The 25583-nt window shown below is 40.9% G+C and overlaps 1 protein-coding gene across 3 annotated transcripts in view; it reads left to right on the plus strand.

Moving 5' to 3' along the window:
* Positions 1 to 1512: 1512 nt before the first annotated feature.
* Positions 1513 to 25583, plus strand: part of morc2 (MORC family CW-type zinc finger 2) — a 51472-nt gene continuing 27401 nt past the window's right edge. Inside the window, exons 1-8 of one of the 3 annotated variants that reach the window (XM_078421813.1) lie at positions 1513 to 1862; positions 11423 to 11476; positions 12750 to 12784; positions 15309 to 15377; positions 19511 to 19601; positions 21918 to 22026; positions 22484 to 22643; positions 24106 to 24217. In XM_078421813.1, the coding sequence (XP_078277939.1) occupies positions 1795 to 1862; positions 11423 to 11476; positions 12750 to 12784; positions 15309 to 15377; positions 19511 to 19601; positions 21918 to 22026; positions 22484 to 22643; positions 24106 to 24217 (698 nt within the window). In that variant the 5' untranslated portion in view covers positions 1513 to 1794. Of the gene's footprint in view, positions 1863 to 4199; positions 4228 to 11422; positions 11477 to 12749; positions 12785 to 15308; positions 15378 to 19510; positions 19602 to 21917; positions 22027 to 22483; positions 22644 to 24105; positions 24218 to 25583 lie in introns of those variants that run through there. The other 2 variants (XM_078421814.1, XM_078421815.1) reach the window with 2 other exon arrangements.

Genomic DNA, 25583 nt, shown 5'->3' on the forward strand with positions numbered 1-25583 from the left:
GGCGGGGTGGCAGTTGTCGGAGCGGCGGGCTCATCGTTGCTGGCGGAGGGTCGGAGGTCGTTACCGCGGACGTCGGGGACTAGTGAAAAGGCCCAGAGGAAATCTGCGCCTAGGATCGCCTGGCTGACGTCTGCTATAATGAATGGCCATTCATACGTGCGGAGACCTAAAACCAGGGACATTTTCCGCGTACCATACGTGCGGATGGGGCTGCCGTTAACCGCGATGAGGGTAGGACCTGTCTTACCCGATCTGGTCTCAAGGTCGGTCGGCGGTACGATACTGACAATGGCTCCCGTGTCAACCAAAAATTCTGTGTCTTTGTTGAAGAAGTTTATTGCGACAGCAATATTCGATTACAAAGTTTTCTTAACAAGATTACAGACAACCATTAAAACTAACTGTTCTCTTCGAAGACGTCTCCCAACTGACTCTTTTTGGGCGCCAAAAGCGCACATGACCACGCTGTCCAATCAGCGGTGTCGCTCTCTGGACCAATCCCTACGGTCGCACCCACACGTGACCTTGCTGGTCAATCTGAGGGTTCGACAACTAGGACCACTTTCTATGGTCTGCTACAAGGTGACGTTTTGAGTTAGGACCCTTCTTCAGACTCTCCAAATCTCCAGAAACATCCAGATTTCAACAAAAGGAACTCTGCAGGTTAAGCAGTATCTCCAGAGACCTGCTGTTACTCCAGCACTTTGTGTTCTTTTTCTTGAAATCTGGACATTCTGCGAGCTTCAACTCAGTATCTGTTGACCAGAATTACTTTTCACTGTATCATCTTTACAAAAAGCTTTTCACTTTACCTTAGTACTCGTGACAACAAACTAAAGTATTGTGTGGGAAGGAACTGCAGATGCTGGTTTATACCTGTTGTACTGACCGTATAATAACAGAAGATAGATACAAAGTGCTGGAGTAACTCAGCAGGTCTGGCAGCATCTGGAGAAAAAAGATGGATCACATTTTGGGTCAGAACCCTTTTTTAGGCCCCAAAACTAAAGTATTAACCAGCATCAGCAGTTCTTTGCGACGTTTTGGGTTGAGACCCTACTTCAGACAGGTCTCTCATTCTGAAGAAGAGGCTCGTCCCTAAATGTCACCTATTCCTTTTCTCCAGAGATGCTGCCTGACCCGCTGAATTACTCCAGCATTTTGAGTCTACCTGCAGTTCTTGGTTTCATAGTTGACATAGACTATGCTGTGAAAGTGGTTGACACCAGTTCTTTTTATTTTAGGGGGGGGGTGGAGAAATAAAACATGCCCTCCTTTATTTTTTTTCATGCAGAAAAATAGAATGAAGTAATTGCCTTGACTCCTCTTCCAAAACATGACATAGGGAGGGAGAGAGGTGCTGTGGCGCATGCGTGGATTGGTGCGCCGGGGCGGCGCCTGCGCGTTGGGGCCGCCTGGGCGGCGCCTGCGCAGTGGGGCCGCTGAGCCGTCGAGCGGCGCCTGCGCAGTGAGGCCGCTGGTTGCAGTTACTTTTGAAAGGGGAGAGTGCGGGGCTGACGCGGTGGTGGGAGTGAGGGAGCGTCGCAGCCGACGAGTGACCGGACGGATTTATTAAAAGAACAAAAAAAAACCCCAACTACACACGTATAGTCGTTCAAAAGAATCTTTAAAAACCCGAGCCCCTCGTCGATTGGGAGCGTTACATGTGGCGGGGAGAGCGGCGCACTTCGAGCCAGTGAGGCGCGGGTGGCGCAGGCTGAGGCCGCGGCGCCGCGTTAGCGGGCAGGCCCACACCAGGCAAGGCTTGGCCGGGGCAAGGCGAAGCGAGGCGCCATGGCTGCCTCCAACTACAGCTGCCTCAACCGTGCTCAACTCACCTTCGAATACCTGCACACCAACTCGTGAGTAGCCAATGTGAACACCTCACCACAGTCAAACCAAGACGTGTGCGTGTATTTAAAGATACAATCGCAATTTGAAGATACAATCGTGGATTGCACGGTTCTTAAAATTCATTAGTGTTGTAATTGATTTCTTCATACTCTTTGTCGTTTTATTATCACCCCCGTTTTTTGGTGTACTGATCAGTCTACTTCTGACACTTTTAATTCACTCTTAATATTGGCACTTTTTAAAAATTAGAAATTGTAAAAGTGCTGGATTCTTCAAGGATAGTGCCTGGTCCGCAGAGTTACTCCAGAATGTGCCTTTTTATTTTGTATGCCAGCATCTGCTTCATTCTTAACATTGTGTTGGGTCTATTCGAGTCCTTTAAACTGAAGATCGACACACAAAGCTGGAGTAACTCAACATCCGCAGTTCTTTCCTACACTCTTTAAACTATAGGCGGGTTAACTCCCAAGGTATGACCTGTTCTACTCAAGATAAACTTCGTGCAGGAAGGAACTGCAGATGCTGGTTTACACTGAAGATAGACAAAACGTTGGAGTAACTCGAGGTCAGGCAGCATCTCCGGAGAAAAGGAGTGGGTGACGTTTTAGGTCGAGACCCTTCTTCAGACTGAGAGTCAGTGGAGAGGAGACAGGTATGGAAGGGTAAGGTGTGAAAACACAGACCAAAGTAGACGATAATACGGAAATGTAGAATGTGTCTTGATTGTGCATTGATGAAATAATTTAAAGATTGAAGCACTAATTTTATGGTGTTGAATATATACTGGATTAATCTTACATGGTGGCATTTTATTAAAATGAGAAAATAAGAAATAGAAACAATTGGAATTGCTTGTGAGATCCCTCTTACATAAGTGATTTGAAGTGTAACTGCCCAGATTTTTTACTTAATCTATTGTGGTTTTACTCTTGCTTGTTATGAACCATTAGTTTAATTTGGTTTAGCCACCTTGTTTTTTTATGTAATAAAAACAGAAAATATTGAACACTCAACAGATCAGGCAGCAACTTTGAAAAGAGAAACAGTTAACATTTCAGACTGAGGAAGCTTGGTTTTAATTTGAAATTTTTATATTAGATTCTCAGCATTGCAATTTGCAGGTTTTCCATTACTGTTCTTTCATGTACTTAATTTTGTCCTTATTTTGTGAAGTAAACACAATGTGGAAATGGCAGATGTTCCTATTGATTCTACAGCCAAATGAATTGGCTTGTTCTCTGTATTTTTAGCATTTTCTTGTTTGATACTAAAGCTTATTCCAGTCAGGGAAAATGATGGTTGTAACTTTACACTAAGTCATTTTGGTATGGAAGCATAGTTATGTTACTGGGCTATCATCAAGAGCTCTTGATGATGGTCCAGATACAATGTAATCCTGAAGTAAATGTTTCAGTTGGTTCACTTGCTGTTTTCACTGGGCATTGTATCATCCAGGAAGGGGGTGGTGAGAAACCTTGGTGACCACACAACTGCTAGATTATTCTTAAATGCCACCCACCCAGCCCCACAAACAACTTTTGGAGAAATGTGCCATAACCACTTAGAGTCACACAGGACAAAAACAGCCCTTCAGCACAACTGCTCCACGCTGACCAAGAGGTCTATCGGAGCTAGTCCCATTTGCCCAAATGTCTTTTAAACATAACTAGACCAAGAGGCCCAAACCTCTCCTGCATTGGTGCAGCACCCCCCCCCCCCCCCCCTCCAGACCCACCTATATGCTTGACATTTAATTTTTGTCAAATGGTTCGTAACTATATTGTGGTACTGAACAGGCCCTGATTGAAGTCAGGTTGCAATCTTTATCAATTTTACTCAAAAATTGTAACTTATCAGCCATCACGATATATCTGAAGCTTTTCCTAATTTTGATCAGTGTTTCTTCCTCTGTGCCTTTCCTGCATTCTCCATGTCTTGTTTCTTATTATTTATCAAATCTGCTAAGATTTATTTTCCCACTCCAGCGTTGCACCCAAAGATCTAAGTTTGGTCTAGTCTCATTTAATTGCTAGTGCATGGCGATTATAAATCAAGGTCATATCACATCTATCCATTTCGCCGTCATCTCTTTCGGCTATTCCATTCTCTCAAATTTGTCACATTTTTTCTGTCATCCAATAACTGTCAGAGCAGAGATTTCCTTCAATTAAATAGTGAGAACAAAAACGTCACAACCTCAACATCTGTCATGGACATCTTGCTCAAAATGACAATGGAGGTGGAGCATCCAGGACGGTACTAAGAAAATATGCTTTTCCAGGATGGTACTAAGAATCTACGCATCCCCAAGAGCATGTGTAAGACTTCAAAAAATATGGACGGTGTTCAACGCCTCTCGTGCCACCCCAGCAGGTATCACCAGTGCTCACCAGTCACCCTGGAACTTGTGTCAAGCAATTAAAATATATAATTCAAGTATATCCTTAAAAGACTTGTGAATAATTATAGCTTTCTGATGGGTGCCATGCAATGCTGCTAGTGGATCATTTATTATAAGATAGTAACTAATTAATTAAATTAGGAAGAATATCCCTGCACCAAGGCATATTTATTGGACTCTGCTCCCACTTTGAAGATGTTCTCATTTTGAAATCTTGAACAGCAGTGTGCCTGTAGAATGTACATGTGTAATAAAGTACAGTATTTAACCGTTGTAATTTCTTGCATTGGCAGCCATTTTTACTGTAAGATTAGGACATGGCAACTAATTTGTTCTGTCAGCACATGATTCTGTACCATGGAAGTGCATGCATTTGTAAATTCTGCTGAATGCAGGGGTGGGTAATAGATCCTCCAGAAAAGGGACTGGAGATGTTGTATTTGCTATTTAGATCTGTGTCAGATTTAACCAGATATAGTGGTATCTTTTTAAATATCAAGGTTAAATGGACTGAAACTGGAGAAGGAAATTCTGTGGAAGGGTTGTGCTGAATATTTTTTCTTTCTTTATTATATTGTTTACAGTGTACCATGTTTACATATTTTGTTGTGCAGCTGGAAGTAAGAATTTCATTGTACTATCTGGGACACATGACAATAAAACACTCTTGATTCTTGAATTTATAGGAGTCAATTGCAAATGATTAACATGAAGCTTGAGTGTAAGAAAATAACTGCAGATGCTGGTACAAATCGAAGGTATTTATTCACAAAATGCTGGAGTAACTCAGCAGGTCAGGCAGCATCTCAGGAGAGAAGGAGAATGGGTGACGTCGCCCATTCCTTCTCTCCTGAGATGCCGCCTGACCTGCTGAGTTACTCCAGCATTTTGTGAGTAAACATGGAGCTTGAAATCATTTTCAGCAGTGGTGTAAGTTGAGTATGCCTACATATTCTGAAACACCAGCATATATCTTTTCTTTAGAACATGTAGGCATCCAGACAAAGGAGCAAAGTTTTGATCAAAGTGTGTTTGTAAATTTGACTGTATTGTTGAAGGTGGTGTTGTTTAGGAATGATCACGTTTCCCCTTTAATTTGATGGTTTTCCAGAAATTACATTTTGTTCATTTACTGAAATCAAATAAGATATTTATGTGAATAAACCATTTCATTAGGTTGAAGCATGAAGTGTTATAGTTGTCACGTGCATCTTGGTTTTCATCAAACCTACACTTAACGTAATTTCCCCAAGTTAAAGTAATAAGCAGCATTCTGTAATGTTGATGTGATATCCCTTATTTAAAGACAACATTTGTTATTATTTCTTGTTAGGTCTTAAGAAATTGTGTTACATTAATATTCTGTTGTAGGATTGTATTTACAAATTGACCAGACTATAGCAAAGAAACAAACTGCTAAAGGAACTCGTGTGTAGGAAAGAACTGCAGATGCTGGTTTAAAACAAAGGTAGATATGAAATGCTGGAGTAACTCAGCAGGACAGACAGCATCCCTGAGTCTTCTGGCGAGTCTGAAGAAGGGTCTCAACCCGAAAAGTCACCCACTCCTCTCCAGAGATGCTGTCCGTCCCACTGAGTTACTCCCGCATTTTGTATTTACCTGCTAAAGGAACTCAAAAGATGTATGGAGGTGGGTCACGATTCTGATGCGATGGTTCGGTTCAAGATTATCCACGGGCCTGTTTATCTCCATGTTGATCAGACAAGGTAGGGGTGACAAGTTTCCATCTCTGTATTAATCTCTGTAATCAGTTAGTTTCCTGCAACAATATTTACTTCCTAGTAAAAGCCCACAAATTATCTGTTTGCTGAATGTGTGTTTTCTGAGGTAGACACAAAATGCTGGAGTAACTCAGCGGGTCAGGCAGCATCTCGGGGGAGAAGGAATGGGTGACGTTTTGGGTCGAGATCCTTCTTCAAACTGTGTGGTTTCTGAGTTCCTTTTTCAGTACCACTGGATTTTCAGGTCCTTGGGCAACCTGTACTAATTAAATGTACTAATCTGATTATAAGCATGAAATTTATTGATTGCTTATTTTACGATATCCTACCATCAAGTTGGAATCCTCCAATGGTCCCCCTTGATTCTTTAATCTTTCATTTGTGATCTAGTACAAAAGTCAAATAACTGTCGTTAGAAGCCCAAACTAAAGGCAGTAATGTAAATCCGGTGCAACTTCATGCACAATATGCATTTGAATGCAACTGAAATGATATCGTTTATGGTTATGAGAATCACTGGCAAAGCCAGCATACATTGCCGTCAGGAAAAGTAGTGCTCAGCTGCTGTCTTGTGGCAAGATACAGAATTCCATTATTTAGACCCAGCATCTTCTATTAAAGGTGATGTTCCCAAGCACATGCTTTACATTTTCTAGGTAGTTAAGGTCATAGATTTGGAAGCTGACATCGAAAAAGCAATATAATGCCATGATAGCGAAATGTCACCCATTCCATCTCTCCAAAGATGCTGCATGTCCCGCTGAGTTACTCCAACATTTTGTGCAAATTAGGATGGCCATTCTGCTTGAATGTGTTAGAGTTGCACTTATCTAGACAAGTAGAGGTGATTCCTTGACATGCAAGACTTCTGCATTTCAGATAGTGTAAGGGGAGCTTTTGTGAGTCGAGGGCTGAATCTCTTGCCGCAGGTTGCCCTTTGACCATTGTGTTACATTGCCACTTGCATTTCGCATAAGAGATAACCCAAAATGTTGATGGGCGGAGGGAGGCATTAAAGTTCATTGAACGCCACAAGGTGGTGGATAGACTGTTAGATATAATAATTGTCTGCTACTTTGCATTTATCAATCTCAAGTGTTAAGTCAAGAGTGTTTGTCTTATTCACCAGGAACAGAATAACGAAAAGCTTACTTACTGTAGCGTTACAGGCATGTTAATGCAACAACACAACAAATATATGTACAATAAATATAATGCAATAAATTATCCATTATATTAATGCAAGCCGGAATATATTGTGTAACCTATAAAAAGTCCTTTGTAGTTCGTTGCTGAGGTAGGATTGCACAGTGTGGATCAAAGGCCTCATAGTTGATGGGAAGAAACTGTTCTTGAACGTGGAGGTAATAATTCATCATCCCAATGGTAGATGAGAGTGTGGCAATGGTGGGTGTGGGTCTTTGATATTTGCTGCCACGCAGAACCTCCTGCACATCACTTCAAAGGTGAGGTGTTCAATGTCCTTGATGGACTGTGTGATGCCCACCACTTTCTGCAGCCTCCTCCATTATTTAGTCTTGTTTGAGTTGGTTTGTTTGACTGAAGGTTGTTGCATGAAAATGTACTAATTTGATCTGTGAATTTACAATGCAGATGAAAAAAAATCCCTGCTTCTGTATTTTGACTTTTTAAATTTAGACTCTGGTTTATTTTTTATAAAGACTGTGTAGTGTACATTCAGCAAGTGCTGGTCGAGTGAGAATTGTTTATAAAAAAAATACAGTGCATCACACGTTAGTATTCCATACAAAACCTTCAAATTGTTGAACTATCTTATCTTGCCCTTCAAATAACAATTTTATACTACAATTCTATATTTAAAGACTGAATAGCATTACAGTAGTGTAAAAACAGTGACAGGTCACCATCTTCAAAGAGGATTGCTGCTAATTAGCAGACAACTACTTCAAAGTAAATTAACTAAAAATTTCATTTAATACTTATTTTGCGTAACAGTACAAAATGCAAGTAGAGTTTTTGTTTTATAAAAATAAGATCTATCTTATGTCAACGGAAGGTTCGAGTGCCTCCGACCGCAGTAGGACAAAGAAAAGAAGAGATTGAACTTTTTTTCGCCTTCCAATACGAGAAAAATTTGTAGGAGTCACTGGTGGATGTTTATGTTAAAATGTATTTTGTGTGTTTTGTTGCTTTTTATTGGTGTGACTGCAGGGCGAATCAAATTCCTCGTATGTTGCAAAACATACTTGGCTAATAAAGTATGATTATGTAGGTTCTGCATAGTCTTTCATGGATAGGGAGTGGCACTAAACAGAAATGTCAAAAATTTGTTCACTCTGTTCTAGATACTCTAATAGCATTTAATTATGTTTTCAGAACTTTTGAGAGTCGGAATCAAATGCTTAATATTTTTGGCTGATTGGGTGAGAATTCTAGATGAACAAGAGTTAATTGTAGATGTGTTGACGTGGAAGGCTTGTTTTCCCAGCAACTAAAGCTCTAACTGCTATTAGATAGTGGCAATGGAACTAAGTCTTTAACTTTGTAAGCTATGTTAAGGTAAATGAGAGATCCTACTAATTCTATACGATTTTTGTACATCTCACCCAGTTTTCCTATCTCTAGATTTCTGTTCTTATTTACAATGTCATCACTTTAATTCATTGGGCAATGTGTTTACATTGAGAATGTCTTGAATGTTAAAGGAGGAATCTGGTGTTTGGGATTGGGGGAAATCAATGTTATGGATGTGGTGTGGAGAGAGATGGGTTTGGCTACGTAGAAAAGTACCATGGGAATATGAAACTCTTGTACCTCAACTAGATACATGTTTTAAAAATAAAGACAAGAGCTAAATTATGCAGACTAAATTAGTATGGGTGTTGCATCTTTCTTTGACGTGCCCACACTGTTTTTTTCACTCTAGCTATTATACACAAAGTTGTGTAATAGCCATAGAGTTGTACAGCATAGAAACGGGTTCTTCAGCCCACCGTGTCAACGCCAACCATCGAGTCTACCTATACAATCCCAGTTACCTACATTAGTTCCAAATCCCCCTCTGCCTTGCTCAGCCACTTGGGAATTTCCTGTGCTACCTTATTGCAATTATGAAGGCATTGTAGCCTAGCCTTTATTTTTGTGACAGTTTTATATATTGGTCATTGTATCTGATGAAACTGCAAGCTTTATTTTGGATGCTCTGATATTTTGAGATAACAGTTAATATTTGAAGGGAGATGTTTGTGTTTAGATGTATGGCTTGCAAATTTTTATGATTCCCATAGAATAGATCCATTGTTTTATTTATCATTAACCGCTGCTGTCCTGGAGAGAGTGTCGTCTTGACAATGCAAATCATAAGGCATTTGGTGACGTGGGAATCTGCTTTCATTGAAGCAGAACAATTTAATGGTGAAACTACAGACTAGCTTTGAACAGGAATCCCAGGGGTTTGTGAACAATTAACATCATTGTTTTTACGGGCTTTTCGGTTATAAAAAGACAGAAACAAATTTGGCTTCTTGCAAAAGAAAAATATCCTGAAGGGTTCAGATGTTGAGATATTGTAGACATTTGTGTATTGCAGCCATCCCACTGTCTGCTTCAATACTGATGGGACCGGTGATATCATTAGGAGTTGGGGCACTAATGATCTACATTTAATGTTTGCATTTGGTCCACTTTTATTCCACAAGAAAATAGAGGTATGATGCTAAAATAATTTATGACTGCTCTAACCAGTGATTGAAGCAATTTGAAGAATTAAGATTATTTAACAACATAACCTCAGATTAAACCATGGTATATAAAGTACAATGAGACCTACCATGACATTTGTCCAATTTATAACAAAAACTCCTTATCCAGCATTCGTAAGATGGTGGAAGAATTAATGATACAAAAAAAATTAATAGGCATGACTTTGGTTGTAGTGAGCAAAGTTGGGGGTTAAATATTCAGACATGCGTCACTTTTAGAAGGAGGGGCAAAATGAAACCATAGTCCTAATATCAAAGAATGGTTAAAAGTAGTAGAGGGGAAAGATTATAGCCCAGGAAATCAAAAAGTAGAATTAGTTTGGCTGATCAGAGGACTAGTATTGGTTAGAATTGCCTTTAGGCTCCCAAACAACAGGAATAGTTAGTATAGGGCTTAGTCTAAATCAGCAAGTAGAGGTGCTTGTAACATTGATAATATCATAATCATGGGCTTTTCAATTTGCACATTGACTGGGATAACTAGTAATTGTATGGAAGCCAAATTTATTGAATTGTAAAAGAGGTACTTTCCCAAGATCAGGATGTTTAGGAGCAAAAGAGGGCAAAACCTGATAATCTGGTAGGTAAGATAACTTTGGGGAAGAGTAATAATATGATGAATTTTAGATAAAGATTGAACCTGATTTATTTTTTTTCCAATCTGAAACTGGGTTCCAAACAAAACTGAAGGTATTAGGCATGTGTTGACAATGGTAGATTGGGAATTAGTTTGAAGAAATAATTTTAAAATCAATGATTAATGTTTACAGAATTTCAAAGAATTTAAACATAGTTTGCAACAAATACACATCCATTATGTGCAAAATCGCCCATGAAGATATTGTGTGAAGGATTCTTCAACCATAATTGTCGTGCGGTGACAGATTTAGTTTAGGCTTCCCACTGGTTCTCAGAAATATCCGATCATTGTGATGTCATGTTTGTCAAGATAATCTGCAAGTATTTATTTTTAATGGTGTTAGGAGTATAACTTATTCCTTTAGTATCCATTAGCTTATTGCAGGTGATAATGCTTAGTTTGTTTAATTATGGTATTAGCCACTGTTTTCCCACCATTTATTTGTAGTAAACTATTACTGAAAGTTTGCAGTGAACATTCACTCAAAATATTTCTAGGTTTTTGTGTGATAATTCTAATCGGCAACAATGGGGAGAATTGAAAAGGGCTTCATGGTTGGCAGAGCCTCACGAGGCTGTAGGGACTGTTTCCATGCTTAATTCCTAGCCCTAATCCCCACAGGTGGGATACTGCAGTATTTATCAATGCAACAAAAATATTGCTGCACTTCGAGGTTAATGTTGCAAGACACTATATCTTTTTCTAGTGTTGTAAAATTTGGACTCTTGGAAAAAAACACAGGCAAAATACAATGCTGGTGGATCTCAGTGGGTCAGGCAGCATCTGTGGAGGGAATGGGTAGGTGAGATTTTGGGTCGGGAGCGTTCTGAACTTATAACCTTTTCGCTGAATGCATTGTGGATATGCTATGGAAAAGCTTCAATCATTCATTTTTGGACTTTGCAGAGATGCTAATACCAAATAATGCTCAGGATTTTTCTGATTTTCTTTTTCCTTACATGTGGATGTTTTGAAATTACAGTGGTTAAAATGTGATTATAAATATTTATTCTTGAGATTTTTTTTTTTTTTAACATTTCAGAACTACTCACGAGTTTCTTTTTGGAGCTTTGGCTGAGCTGGTGGACAATGCCAGGTAGGAGCATAATCTTTATATCTGCTGTCCCCTTTCATTTCTACGTTCATGTTTGTGTGCCATTACAGCTGATTTCATTTATGTATTTATCCAGCTGAAGAATGTCCATGAATGTACTTTCTTTCCCCTTGTACCTGCGAATATTTAATTATTTCAATCTATCCTGTTTATGTGAAAAGTGTACACAGAATCTATACTACTTGCTAAGGTGGTGCCAAAAAGGGTGAGGTCTAACTACGTGATTTTACCAGGTTGTACGCAAAACAAGCATTTCACTGTCCTTGGGTACGTGCCAATAAAGTGGCATTAAATCATTAATGAGTAGTATTGAGTATAGGAGCAAAGAGGTCCTTCTACAGTTGTACCGGGCCCTGGTGAGACTGCACCTGGAGTACTGTGTGCAGTTTTGGTCTCCAAATTTGAGGAAGGATATTCTTGCTATTGAGGGCGTGCAGCGTAGGTTCACTAGGTTAATTCCCGGAATGGCGGGACTGTCGTATGTTGAAAGGCTGGAGCAATTAGGCTTGTATACACTGGAATTTAGAAGGATGAGGGAGGGATCTTATTGAAACATATAAGATAATTAGGGGATTGGACACATTAGAGGCAGGAAACATGTTCCCAATGTTGGGGGAGTCCAGAGCGAGGGGCCACAGTTTAAGAATAAGGGGTAGGCCATTTAGAACGGAGATGAGGAAGAACTTTTTCAGTCAGAGAGTGGTGAAGGTGTGGAATTCTCTGCCTCAGAAGGCAGTGGAGGCCAGTTCGTTGGATGCTTTCAAGAGAGAGCTGGATAGCGCTCTTAAGGATAGCGGAGTGAGGGGGTATGGGGAGAAGGCAGGAACGGGGTACTGATTGAGAGTGATCAGCCATGATCGCATTGAATGGCGGTGCTGGCTCGAAGGGCTGAATGGCCTACTCCTGCACCTATTGTCTATTGATGCTGTTGTAGGTGCCATACAACTAATGCAATCATTTGCTATCAGAGATATATTTAAATGTTTCAATGGTGCTGTTTGAAGATAAAGGAAGAGTTTAACAATCCTGACTCTTCATCTGACCTCTTTGTGGAACATTGAAAGAACTGAATGGCTTTATCCCCAGAACAAGCTGTTTCACTTTTCCAATCATTTACTAGTATGCACAAGCAGAGGCCTTATTGAAAAAGGGATGGATGGGTGGTGGTTCTGAAACATTTTATCCTTCTATGGTTTGGGCAAAGATGACCTCAGTTTTTCATCTCAAATTTCTATCCTTTTATTAAATCTTGCAGAGATGCAGCTGCTACAAGAGTGGACATCTATACTGGTAAGTTAAAGTCAATCACTTCTGCCGATTAAAATAGATTAGCTATGCGCTGTTTACAAAAAAACCACAATTAATTAAAGAATGATCCATTCATCACAGAACGTTGGTGCGTGTGTGCCCAGATTGTCGCTGAAGTGGTATTTGCAGATTTCCATCAAACTGGGGAAAGAAACTAGGTTGAATTTGACAAACTGGAAATATTTGCTGGCTATTCATCCTTGGTTGCTGTCCAACGCTTGAAAAGGTGGATGAATGTGGTAGAGGCCTAAGAGCAGGTCGACTGCCCTTGCAGTCAAGCAGAAACTTTCATGTGGATTCTGTCTTGAGAAACAAGATTGATGATGGCTCTCAAAAGCACACCACATATGCATAGTATGCATAATGTCATGCCATTATTTGGAACTTGGCCACGTTTATTCTGTATTAACTGTACTCTATTCTGATATTCATCCAATTATGGCCATGTACATGGGGTGAGAAGTAATAAAGTTATGTAAATTTAAAAGCAAATTTACGCATTGTCCAGAGCTCATTACCACTTGGTTTGCTTTAGTTTAATTTAGAGATAGTGCAGAAACAGGCCCTTTGGCCCTTCGAGTCTGGATTGACCAGCGATCCCCGCACATTAGCACTATCCACATACATGAGGGACAATTTACACTTATACCAAGCCAATTAACATACGAACCTGTATGTCTTTGAAATGTGGAAGGAAACCGAAGATCTCGGAGAAAACCCACGTGATCACTGGGAGAACGCACAAACTCCATACAGAGAGCACCCATAGTCAGGATGGAATCCAGATCTCTGGCATTCTAAGGCAGCAACTCTACTGCTGCGCCACCATAAATCATCATTAGCATAATTCATATCATCACTGCTGAAAGCCTAGTGGCGGAGCTGGTAGACACAAGTTCATCCTGACCTCGGGCGCTATCTCTGGTGTTTCCTTGTTCTCCGTGTGTCCGAGTGAATTTCCTCCAGTATCCTTCAACATCCCATGGACATGTGGGTTGGTAGGTTAATTGGCTTCTGCAAATTTTCCGAATGTGTAAATGAGTTATGGAATGTAGGGGAATTGATGAAAATATGGGAATAATAAAATAATGAGTTGGTGTAAATGGGTTGTTGATGGCTGTTGCAGACTGAGGGCTGGACGGCAGGTTTCCATACTGTTTCTCGTTGACTCCAAATGAACTTTCTGCAGCACAGTTTAGTTTTGGGTAGCAATTAGAGCATTCTGTACAATTCTTCGCTTCTAAAAATGGTTTGCTGGAGTCCTCCATGTCTGCTGGCAATCCTGCAAAATTCACAGTTGGGTACCTTTTAACTGTGGATGATGAATATTGAAGACTATTTGACTCTGAAGGGCATATTGCCCTCGCCTACTCTCTTTCATGAATATTCCAGCAGAGTTTATTGAAAAGCTTTGTTTTCATATTTTCCTTTTATCGTTTTTTTGTTATTTCTACTCTGAGCTGTCATTTCACCATTATTGCTGCACTCCACTGCTCTGTTTAGGGCCTTGCATGTTTTTAATCCCATCTTTAGCTAACAGATTTGAAATGTAACTGTTACTCAAACAAATGGTAATGCAAAATAGAAAATGTTATATTACACATTAATTTTTAACAAGACCCATAGAAAGTGGGATCATTTAAAATCCTGTAAATTTTACTTTAAGATGTTTAGTAAAGACTACATGTTCCTAACAAATTAGATATAGCAAGGCCCAATAAAAGATTTAGCTTGGGGTTTATGGCCATTCCACTAAGGTTCTGAAAGAAAAAGGTTTATTTTTTCGTTTGTGCTTAAGATATGGTTACATATGATTTGGTGCCTCTTCTAAATGAATTGATTAAAAGTCTGTGGAACATGTTTTTGATATACCAATAAGTTAGTGGGGAAATTCGACAGAGCCCAGAGGAAAACAAAACTATAAATACAGTAAAAATTAAATTGATTAATAGAAACAGAAGGATTTTAAAAATCTTTAATTTGGTTATAGCTTTTCAATATGTACCAATCACTTAGTAGAGCAGGTAAGACCAGAGTCTAGATTATGCTAGTTCAAAACATCTTGATTAAGGATGCTATGTGACAAAAGTACGTGCTATATGCTGGAATATTTAAATTTGTATAAATACATGAGATCCATGTCATACAAAATACTGCAGTGTCCCTGCATCACCATGACATCTGAATACCTCATTCTTATTTCAAAGGCAACTTACTTTGTCACAATGATAAATTGGGAACAAGAGCTTTAGTATTTTGGTTCCAGGCTGCCGACGATTCACTTATATCAACCACCTTAAATTATTGTACACACATGACTTTTATATGCCACTTAGAAATAGTGCCTGGTGTAGAAATTACAAATGTTACACTGGTGGGCAAAGGGAGCTTTATTCATTTTTATCCTTGCAGGATATGACATCTAATTGCATCCTGTTGAACCCTAAACAAAACTGATGGATTTATTCATATGCGTTTTATCTCTTTTGTGCTGTTAACATTCCAGTAAAGAATGTGGATATGCGAGGAGCATTCATGTTATGCTTTCTGGACGATGGAACTGGAATGGATTACAGTAAGTAAACATGATATTCCAAGGCATGTTATGGATTTGTGAATTTACAACATAACTAGCTATAGATAATTGCATGGAGGGCCACTCTTTCCTGTAATAAAATAACTGCAGATGCTGGTACAAATTGAAGGTATTTATTCACAAAATGTTGGGCGTCACCCATTCCTTCTCTCCTGAGATGCTGCCTGACCTGCTGAGTTACTCCAGCATTTTGTGAATAAAAACTCTTTCCTGTAATGTACTTTACCAGGTCAATATTGACAATTCACTGCTGGCATGTTCTGGATCTCAATAGGGCAGTTAAAGTGACGGTAACTGAGAAACTGTTCTGAAAAAATCCATGGTTGTTGAAGAGCAAGTTTCCAACCATGATTTTAATTTTATGAACGTACTATGATTTGTGAAAACAACAAATTTTAATCAGTCCAATTTATATTTAACATAACTCATGGACATATCAAGTCCAAAACTAGTTAATAAATTATTAACTACATGAAGTCATGGCACTTTGAGATTTACTTTGATGCTGCAGTTTCTATTTGCATTTTTAGTACTATAGTAACTAATCTGCTGTCTACTAAATCAGATTTTTTAAAAATCAGTAAATCAAGGTTTGGATTTCTCCATCATCTCCCCTCCCAAACGAAACCTGAAATTGATTATACTGTCTTGAATATGTTCAAAGCAATATGACTGGAATACGTTCCAAGCAAGTTCCAGAGACGTAAATGAGTTTGCGGAAGCGGTTATGGACTTCATTGCAACAATAGCCGATAACATCGTCCCCACGGTAAGGGTCAGTATCTTTCATAATCAAAAACCCTGAGAGGATAGGTCTATTCACATTGCCTTGAATACTCGCACCATTGCTTACAACTCCGGCCTGGCATCCGGCAATATGGACGACTACAAGGTAGAGTCCTACCGACTGCGAAGGGTGGTGAAGGACGCAAAAAGGAGGTACAGGGACAGGATAGAGTCGCAGATGGAGCAGCAGGACACCAGGCGCCTTTGGCAGGGGCTACGGACTATAACTACCTACCGGTGCAGCCCCCCCTCAACCGGAAATGCCGGCACATCCCTAGCTGATGACTTGAACTCCTTCTACGCACGATTCGAGAAGGGCAACATTACCCCTAGCTCGCCGTCTGGAGGGGGATCCACTGCTGGAGATGTGCACACATTCTCGGTGTCCGAGCACGACATGAGAAGGGCTCGGACGCGTGTGAACACGAGGAAAGCTGGAGGCCCAGATGGTATATCTGGGCGAGTACCAAGTCTTGTGCCACTCAGCTTGCTCCAGTACTCACCACAATATTCAACCTCTCCTTGGCCAAGTCCGTGGTCCCTGCATGCTTCAAAAGATCCATCACCGTACCAGTGCCAAAGAATGCCTCTCCAGCTTGTTTGAATGATTATCGACCGGTGGCCCTCACCTCGGTGGTCATGAAATGCTTCGAGAGGCTGATCAAGAACCTTATCTGTGCCTTCCTTCCTCGCAATATGGACCCGCTGCAGTTCGCATACCGTCCGGACAGATCCACGGATGATGCGGTCTCCCAGGTTCTGCACACCGCTCTCTCTCATCTTGACAGCCAGAAGGGGGGCTATGTGAGGATGCTGTTCATTGACTTTAGTTCAGCTTTCAACACAATAGTCCCCAACAGACTGGCTGAGAAGCTGCTGAAACTGGGGCTTAACACTCCCCTGTGTACCTGGGTCCTGGACTTTCTCACCGCCAGGTCCCAAGTGGTCAGGATGGGGGAACACACATCTAACCCCCTCGCCCTGAACACAGGATCCCCCCAGGGTTGCGTCCTTAGCCCCCTACTGTACTCCCTGTACACACATGACTGTGTGGCCAGGTTCAGCTCCAACTCCATCATCAAGTTTGCTGACGACACTGTGGTGGTGGGCCTGATCTCTGATAACGAGGAGAAGGCCTACCGGGAGGAGGTGGCTGATCTGGCACTCTGGTGTCAGGACAACAGCCTCCTCTTGAATGTCAAAAAAACTAAGGAGCTGATTGTAGACTTTAGAAGGGCTGTACATCCGAGGACGTACACGCCACTCGAGATAAATGGGATTACTGCGGATAGAGTGAGCAGCTTTAAATACCTGGGAGTCCACATCACATAGGATCTGACATGGACAACACACATTGCCGCAGTGGTGAGTAAGGCAAGGCAGCGCCTTTACCACCTCAGATAGTTGAGGAAATTCAGAGCCTCTCTGAGGATCCTTCAGTGCTTCTACTCTGGGGCTGTAGAAAGCATCTTGTCCGGAAACATCACAATCTGGTTTGGGAATAGCTCTGCCCAGGACAGGAAGGCTCTGCAGAGAGTAGTGCGTTTGGCTGAAAGCCCTATGGGAACTACACTCGCCCCCCCTGCATATACATCAGGAGGTGCAGATCCAGAGCCAGCAACATTATGGGGGACCCCTACCACCCCAGCAACGGACTGTTCCAGCTGCTACGGTCAGGCAAACGCCTCCGCTGTCACGCTGTGAAAACAGAGAGGATTAGACAGAGTTTCTTCCCACAGGCCATCAGGACTGTCAACTCTCATATCACCAGGGACTAATTTAATTTACTGTATTAATTTTTTTTTGTGTTAAATTCTTTTTCTATTCTGTTTTGTAGTTTTAGCACAATCAGCAGGCGTTGCCACTTTCATTTCACTGCACATCTTGTATATGTATGTAACAAATAAAGTTGACTTGACTTGTCTTGACAGGCTTGCATTTGGAACTTTTTTTGGTTCTGTGCTGTCTTGTCCCGCTCCAGTGACTTGACCTAAAATATCATGGCTAATGCTCCAATGTATCACTATCGGAAAAGCTATCTTTCAGCAAGGCACTAATTGGAGGCCTTGTTGCCATTGGATTGACGTTAAACAATACTCGGTGTTATTTTGATGAGAAGTGTGGGAATTATTCCCAGTGTTTTGGCCAATAATTTTGGTCCATTCCTTCTCTCCCGAGATGCTGCCTGACCTGCTGAGTTACTCCAACATTTTGTGAATAAATCGATTTGTACCAGCATCTGCAGTTATTTTCTTATAATTTATTCATCAATCTTGATTACAAGCAAATTATCAGGTCACAATGGCATTGCTAATTATGTTTAACTGATATATGAATTACATGTAATAATCTCACTCAACGCACTGAGTTCCATTTAATATAGCCAGTGAATTATGTTTTAATATCATCAACAGACAGCTGGCAAAATAGATCAATCTTATTTTGATTTCTATTGGCAAGGATTTCTTTTGAGCTTCTCATGTGAGAAATTAGATTTGCATTTATGCATTGTTTTTAATTAATCTTAAGACTTTGCAAGAGTTTTACAGCTAATTATTTATTTAAAAAGTGAAATTATTGCTTTTTTGTCCTCCAGCCAATCTGTGCATAGCAAGCTCCCAAACGGAATGTGATAATGACCAGGCTATTTTAATGATGCTGAATGAGGGTAAAAGTTGGCTGGATCCTCAGAGATAACTATCTTTTCAAATTAATGCCACAGGTTTCTGTATTTAATTTGAGAGTGCAGATGATTAACATCTCGGTCAGAAGGCAGAGTTGGAAAATCATGCTTGATTTTATCTGCCTCTGAGTAGTAAATCATCCTGATTGAGGTCCCTTAACACATGGGACTCAAATGTGCCCCATTGATTTGGTGATGGCATTGCAAAAATAGGAAAACAATGAAAAATAGAGTCGTGGAGTTATAGAGCGTGGAAACAGGCCCTTCAGCCCAACTTGCCCACACCAACCAACATGTCCTATCTACACTAGCACTAGTCCCACCTGTCTTGAGTTTGACCCATATCCCTCTGAACCTGTCCCATCCATGTATATGTATATGCAGGCACCCTGCCTCATGAGACAGTGTATTGGAGTTACTTGGTTCTAGTTGATTGAGCACCTTGGTCTAGAGCATCTTAATTTTAACATGTGGTGCTCAAGTATGTGTTCTTTACCTTTGTAACTCGTTACTTTATGGCAGTTTAAAATCTGGTATTGGAATATAAATGAGTTCAGACAGACGTGCTTTATTAACATGATGAAGGAAGTTTATGACATGTCATTGGTATTTTTTTAAGTCACCTCAACTTCTTCCCCAACAGATGAGGCTGCCAGTGTGATCCAGTTTGGAAAATCTGCCAAAAGAACCCCAGAATCCACACAGATCGGGCAGTATGGGAATGGACTCAAGTCGTATGTTTTTCCATTTTCAGTCTGATTTGATTTCTTTTTAAATGTACTTTGTCCTCTTAACAAAACATTGTTGGGATTTTGTAGTGGCATGTTATGTCGGGTTGTGTTTTTGGCTTTATATGATACTAGAAATTGTTAAATACCAATGGGATATTGATATAGTTTAAAGCAAGATTTCCCAAAGACTGATAATTCTTGCTGATGTGTAGGCAATTGACCTGCAACCTTAGAAAAATTCTACAGTTGTTAGTGTTGAAGAAAGCCTTCACTGTCCAGATTGAAGACAAAATTCTACTACAGCAGCAACTTGGGTTTTGGTGCTGACTTTAGGAACGACAATATTCAAAGCTCGCTCGTTTGAGGTGAATGGTCAATAGACGAGTGGAATCCTTCTATAAAATAAACTTATAGGGAATAAATGAACATCTATGGAGTTACAATTTGAAAAGAGCAATTGCAAATTTGGTTTAAACACATGTTTTCTGGCGGGGTGGGGGGGGGGGCAGGAGAAGAATTAGAAGTGTCATCCTGAAGAACAAGATTAGAGTAGTTGAGAACCCTATCATCAGTAACTTTGTAAAGATGTGATCAGAAAATGCTCATAGAAGTGAATGGTGTGGACAAGGTTTTATAAACCTAGAGGAGATGAGGTAGGGCCAGATTTTGAGGGGAAAAATGATGGACAGGCTAGATTTGTCACGGCTGAATTAACAGGATGCACCAAGGAATCAACCACCACCAAATTAAATGGAAATCACTTGATTGTCACTAGAGTTCTCAGTTTAACACCATTATGAAAGTGTCTTCAACTCTGAAAGCACAGTAGTTTTTTTAGACAGTTAGGTTAGGATGAAAAATGTGGTCATATGATCATGTTCTTGTATTACGATACAATAGAACTTTATTTATCCCAGGAGGGAAATTGATCTGCCAACAGTCATAAAACACAGCAAGAAACATGAAATTAAAGTGACGAGTGGAAAGTCTAGGATTGGGGGTGAGGAGAGAAGGGGAAGGGGAGTCAGTCTACCCCACAACAGAAGGGGGGGGGGGGGGGGTTGTATAGTTTGATAGCCACAGGAAAGAGGGATCTCCTGTGGTGTTCTGTGCTGCATCTTGGTGGAACCAGTCTGTTGCTGAAGGTGCTCATCAGCTTGACCAATGTGTCATGGAAGGGGTGAGCTGTATTGTCCAAGATGCTTCGCAGTTTGAGGAGCATCCTCCCCCCAAGACCACCTCCCATGAATCCAACTCCATCCCCAGGACGGAGCTAGCCTTCCTGGTGAGCTTGTTAATTCTGTTGGCGCCTGTGGCCTTCGCCCTGCTACCCCAGCACACGACAGCGAAGAAGATGCCACTGGCCACCACCGATTGTTAGAACATCTGCAGCATCTTACTGTGGACATTGAAAGAGCGGAGCCTCCTCATTCATTGAATTAATACAAGTGGTACAGATGACTGGTAATCTGTTTAAAATAGAATTTCTGGTGGGTGGCAGATGAGACATCATTTAGGAAATCAGGCCGAAGTTGTTAAATAGTATGAGTAATAGTGAAACAACCCAGGGGCCAGTAATTTTTAAGAAATTGGAGAGCATGGTGTAGAAGTATGCTTTGTAAACTGTTGTCATAAATAAAATAATAGAGGCAGAGGAGTAAGGGTAAGGGGATTTATTTTGTATGTCAGCATTTATGTCAACAGAGGTTACGTTGGGTGTCATTGGGATATGTGTCATTGTCTATGATGGTGAAATTAAATTTAAGTAATAACATTTAGCTGTGTTTGAAGTATGAGAAAAGTCAGAATATAGATTAATAATGTGTCTTCTACGTAACAAAACTCTGGTAGAGTCATGGAATCGTGAAGTGTGGAAACAGGCCCGTCGGCCCAACCAACCAACATGTCCCATCTACGCTAGTCCCGCCTGCCTGCGTTTGGACCACATCACTCCAAACCTGTCCTATCCATGTACCTGTCTAAATGTTTCTTAACTGCAATATTACCTGGCTCAACTGCCACCTCCAGCGGCTCGTTCCATATACCTATTACCGTTTGTGTAAAAGGGCCATTGAAAATTAAGCCTCGGGAAACCCATTATTAGAATTTGCCCCAGGCTAGGATGTGGATAAACCACAGACTAGTCATTGTGTGACCAGTTTGCAAGGTCTTAATAACCAGTGATTGTTTAATATGTGTTATCGCACAATAACTTTAAGGAGCATATTTAATTATACACTTTGAAATTGTTGGACATATCAGAGAGTAACGGTGAACTTGTGTAAAAGTCAATTTTTTTTTTCTTTTCATCCTCTTCAGTGGCTCAATGCGAATAGGCAGAGACTTTATTTTATTCACAAAAAAAGAGGATACAATGACCTGCGTTTTCCTTTCACGAACATTTCATGAAGAGGAAGGAATTGATGAGGTTAGTTTCTGTTTTCAGATGAAATTATTCTACTTGTGTTACAATAGTATTTGTCCCCACTTTCTCTGCTTCGCCTAATCTTAAACGTAATTTATGCTGTTAGACAGCAAGTGAATGTTTTTTTTTTCCATTACCTCTCTGCTTTTTCACTTGTTTTTCCATATTTCTGCATTTACTGTTGTGGCCTCAGAAGTGGTAGTCCTATTTTATTTTTTTGTCTCTAATTTGGGGAATAGTTTCAACGTGACCACTGTCAGCCAATGTTGGATTGAACTGCACCACATAGGCCAGTGATTGACCTCTGAGGTTCTGACCAATTCTATGTTAACTTGACCAACTAAATAGGAATCTTTAATAGCTGCTGAGTAATAATCCACACATGCAAAGGTGATAGCCTGAAAACCTTGGCTGTGATTCCTTCATTTTAATTATGTTCTTTTTGGTTGGGACAAAACAGGTGATAATTCCACTTCCAACATGGAATTCCAAAACGAGGGAGCCCATGACTGACAATCCTGAGAAATTTGCCATTGAAACAGAACTTATCTACAAATATTCGCCATTCAAGTCCGAGTCAGAGGTCATGGAGCAGTTTCAGAAAATCAAAGAAAATAATGGTAAGGACATTTTTCATGACAAATTTATTCTAGCATAATATATCCCAAAGAATTAGTAGATGTAGGGATGAGCTTCAAACAAGAAGAGGCGACAAAGTTTGGGGTAGTGAGTGTAGAGGTACTGGCATGGAATGGGAATGCAGTGGCTTTGATGCTGATGGACTGAGAAATGATTCACAATTCACAGGAAGACGTAAGACATAAATTTCTACACATTTGAGCCTGACTAGGGTGGTATTACAATGGTCAAATCTAGAGCTAGTAAAGATATGAATATGGCAACGGTGGCTTGCCTCAATTTTTAGTTTTAGAACTACAGTGCAGAAATAGGCCCTTTGGCCCACCGAGTCCACACTGACCGATTTAGTTTAAACTACGTTCCAGATTTGTAAATGGGCACGACCTGATGAGCAGACATAAGTTTGGAAGTCCTTTCCACGTAGGGTAGGGCCACAGGGAGAGTGGGCATGAAAAACCATGATATCGGTGGCAGGTATGCACTTTTTCATCATGGTGGTGGAAACCTCTGCCTTTTGTTAACCTGTTTTTGTTTTCTTTTACTGGAGGAAGTTCTGGTTCATTCAGAGAAGTGTTTTGTTTAAAAAAAGCACCCCAGGGTACAGGCAAGAGCTGGCATAGACTTGTCCCGCCCCCCTGACATCAGTCTGAAGAAGGGTCTCGACCCGAAACGTCACCCATTCCTTCTCTCCCGAGATGCTGCTTGACCTGCTGAGTTACTCCAGCATTTTGTGAATAAATCGATTTGTACCAGCATCTGCAGTTATTTTCTTATACTACTGGCGTAGACTTGAGTTTAGTTTGGAGAAACAGCGTGGAAACAGGTCATTCAACGCACTCACGCCGACCAACGATCCTCCGCATACTAGTTCTATCCTACATACTAGGGGCAATTTTACAGAAGCCAATTAACCTACAAAGCTGCACGTCTTTGGAACGTGGGAAGAAACCAGAGCACCCGGAGAAAACCCACGGGGTCACAGGGCGAACATACAAACTCAGTACAGACAGCACCTATAGTCAGGATCGAACCTTGGTCTCTATCGCTGTCAGGCAGCAACTCCATTGCAGCACCATTGTGCCGCCCTGAAGGACGATCTCCTTTGACATGACAAAAATATGAATGGGTATGAGCCATAGAATTTGCCATGCTCAATGGCGGATTAGGCTGGAATATTCTTTGGCTCACTCCTATTTCTTCAGTTATGATGAGAATGTGAGAAACTAGCACTTGAATAGTTGATTTGTTAAGTAAAACAAATGTTGATGCAGACAAGTTATAAATAATGACCTGTTTTGCTGTAGAATTGTGGATGTTTCCACAATTCTTGAAATAAACAATGTGTCCATTATGTGTGATGAAAGATTGTTACAGTGTAAATTGATTGTGAAGTGTATTTTCTAAATCCTCAACTGCATCCTGTACTGTTTTAATACTTTGCAGGTACTTTGGTGGTTGTTTATAACCTTAAACTGATGGATAATGGTGAGCCAGAGTTGGATGTCATCTCTGATCCTACTGACATTCTGATGGCAGGACCACCACTTGAGGGAGTGTGAGTAATCAGTGAGGAGGCTATACGCATGTATTATTTGGGGAAGAAAAAATCTCCATAGTGAATAAAGTTTACAATACATTGCAAACAACTTAACTTCTATTTTATAAGTGACTAGACGAGCATGGACCCGTTGGGTCCAAACTTCTCCTGCGGGCCCGGCAACCCTCCCCCAACTGACGACCCTTGGACCCGTTGCTGACCGGGGAGTCTCCGCCTGGGCTGTGGGCGGGGGAGGGGAGAGGGAGCCACTCACCGCGGCCCTTCGCAGCGGCCAGAGCGAGCAGTGGACCCGTGCAAACCTCTCCTGCAGCGGCAGCTCGAAGGCGACGGCCATCTTCTTTGACCTTCTGCCGCCGAACTGCACCGCGGGAGGAAAGTCAGGCACAGGACACGCCGGGACGGGCGCCAGTCCTCCCAGCGGGGGGGGGGGGGGGGCAAGCATATTTATTAAAGTTTATTTAGTTAATTGCTTTTAAAATGTAAGAAAACTTGATCAATCGAGACTAGGCGAATGGTGAGTAGGGAGGGCCTAAAATTGTTGCGCTATCGTGTATCGTTTTGGCTGTATATATGGATATGGATATAGAGAGATAGAGAGAGATGTATAGGGATAGATATATAGATAGATATATAGATAAAAGCTGCCATGAAATGACTTGCAATTTTAAATAATGTGAATTTAAACCATTGCTATGGGCTGTAGGGTATGGGGTCTGAATGATAACAAATATAAACCATTGGTTGAAATGCACTCTTGCCACCTAGTGGTTCTTCCCTCTCACTGGTGGTGAAGAACCAGAACACCCATTCCTTTTGTGCTTGTAAAGGGAGGTTGAACATGTGGTGGTCTTTTGTGTGGTAAACAAGTAGAAAATAAACTTAAATATTGATCTAAATATGTTGATAGTTTGTAGCTCTCACAATGTATATTGAATTTGATGCAGATTCTTTGGGCATTTAAAATATTTCCTAAGTTCTAAGAGCAGAATTAGGCCTTTCGGCCCATCGTCTACTCCGTCATTCAATCGTGGCTGATCTATCTCTTCCTCTCAACCCCATTCTCCTGCCTTCTCCCCATAACCCCTGACACCCGTACTAATCAAGAATCTTGTCAATCTCTGCTTTTTTTTAAATAGCCATTGACTTGGCCTCAATGGCAATCTGTGGCAATGAATTCTACAGATTCACCACCCTCTGACTACAGCAATTCCTCCTCATCTTTCTCAAGTTATGTCCTTTTATTCTGAGGCTGTGGCCTCTGGTCCTAGACTCTCCCACTATGACTTGATGTCATAAACGAGTAAAAGATATAATTCTGAAAATCTGAAGACTAGTTCCACAAAGAGAAAATGAACAGTTTACT

This window comes from Rhinoraja longicauda, chromosome 25, assembly GCF_053455715.1.
Source record: "Rhinoraja longicauda isolate Sanriku21f chromosome 25, sRhiLon1.1, whole genome shotgun sequence".
NCBI classification, from domain to species: domain Eukaryota; kingdom Metazoa; phylum Chordata; class Chondrichthyes; order Rajiformes; family Arhynchobatidae; genus Rhinoraja; species Rhinoraja longicauda.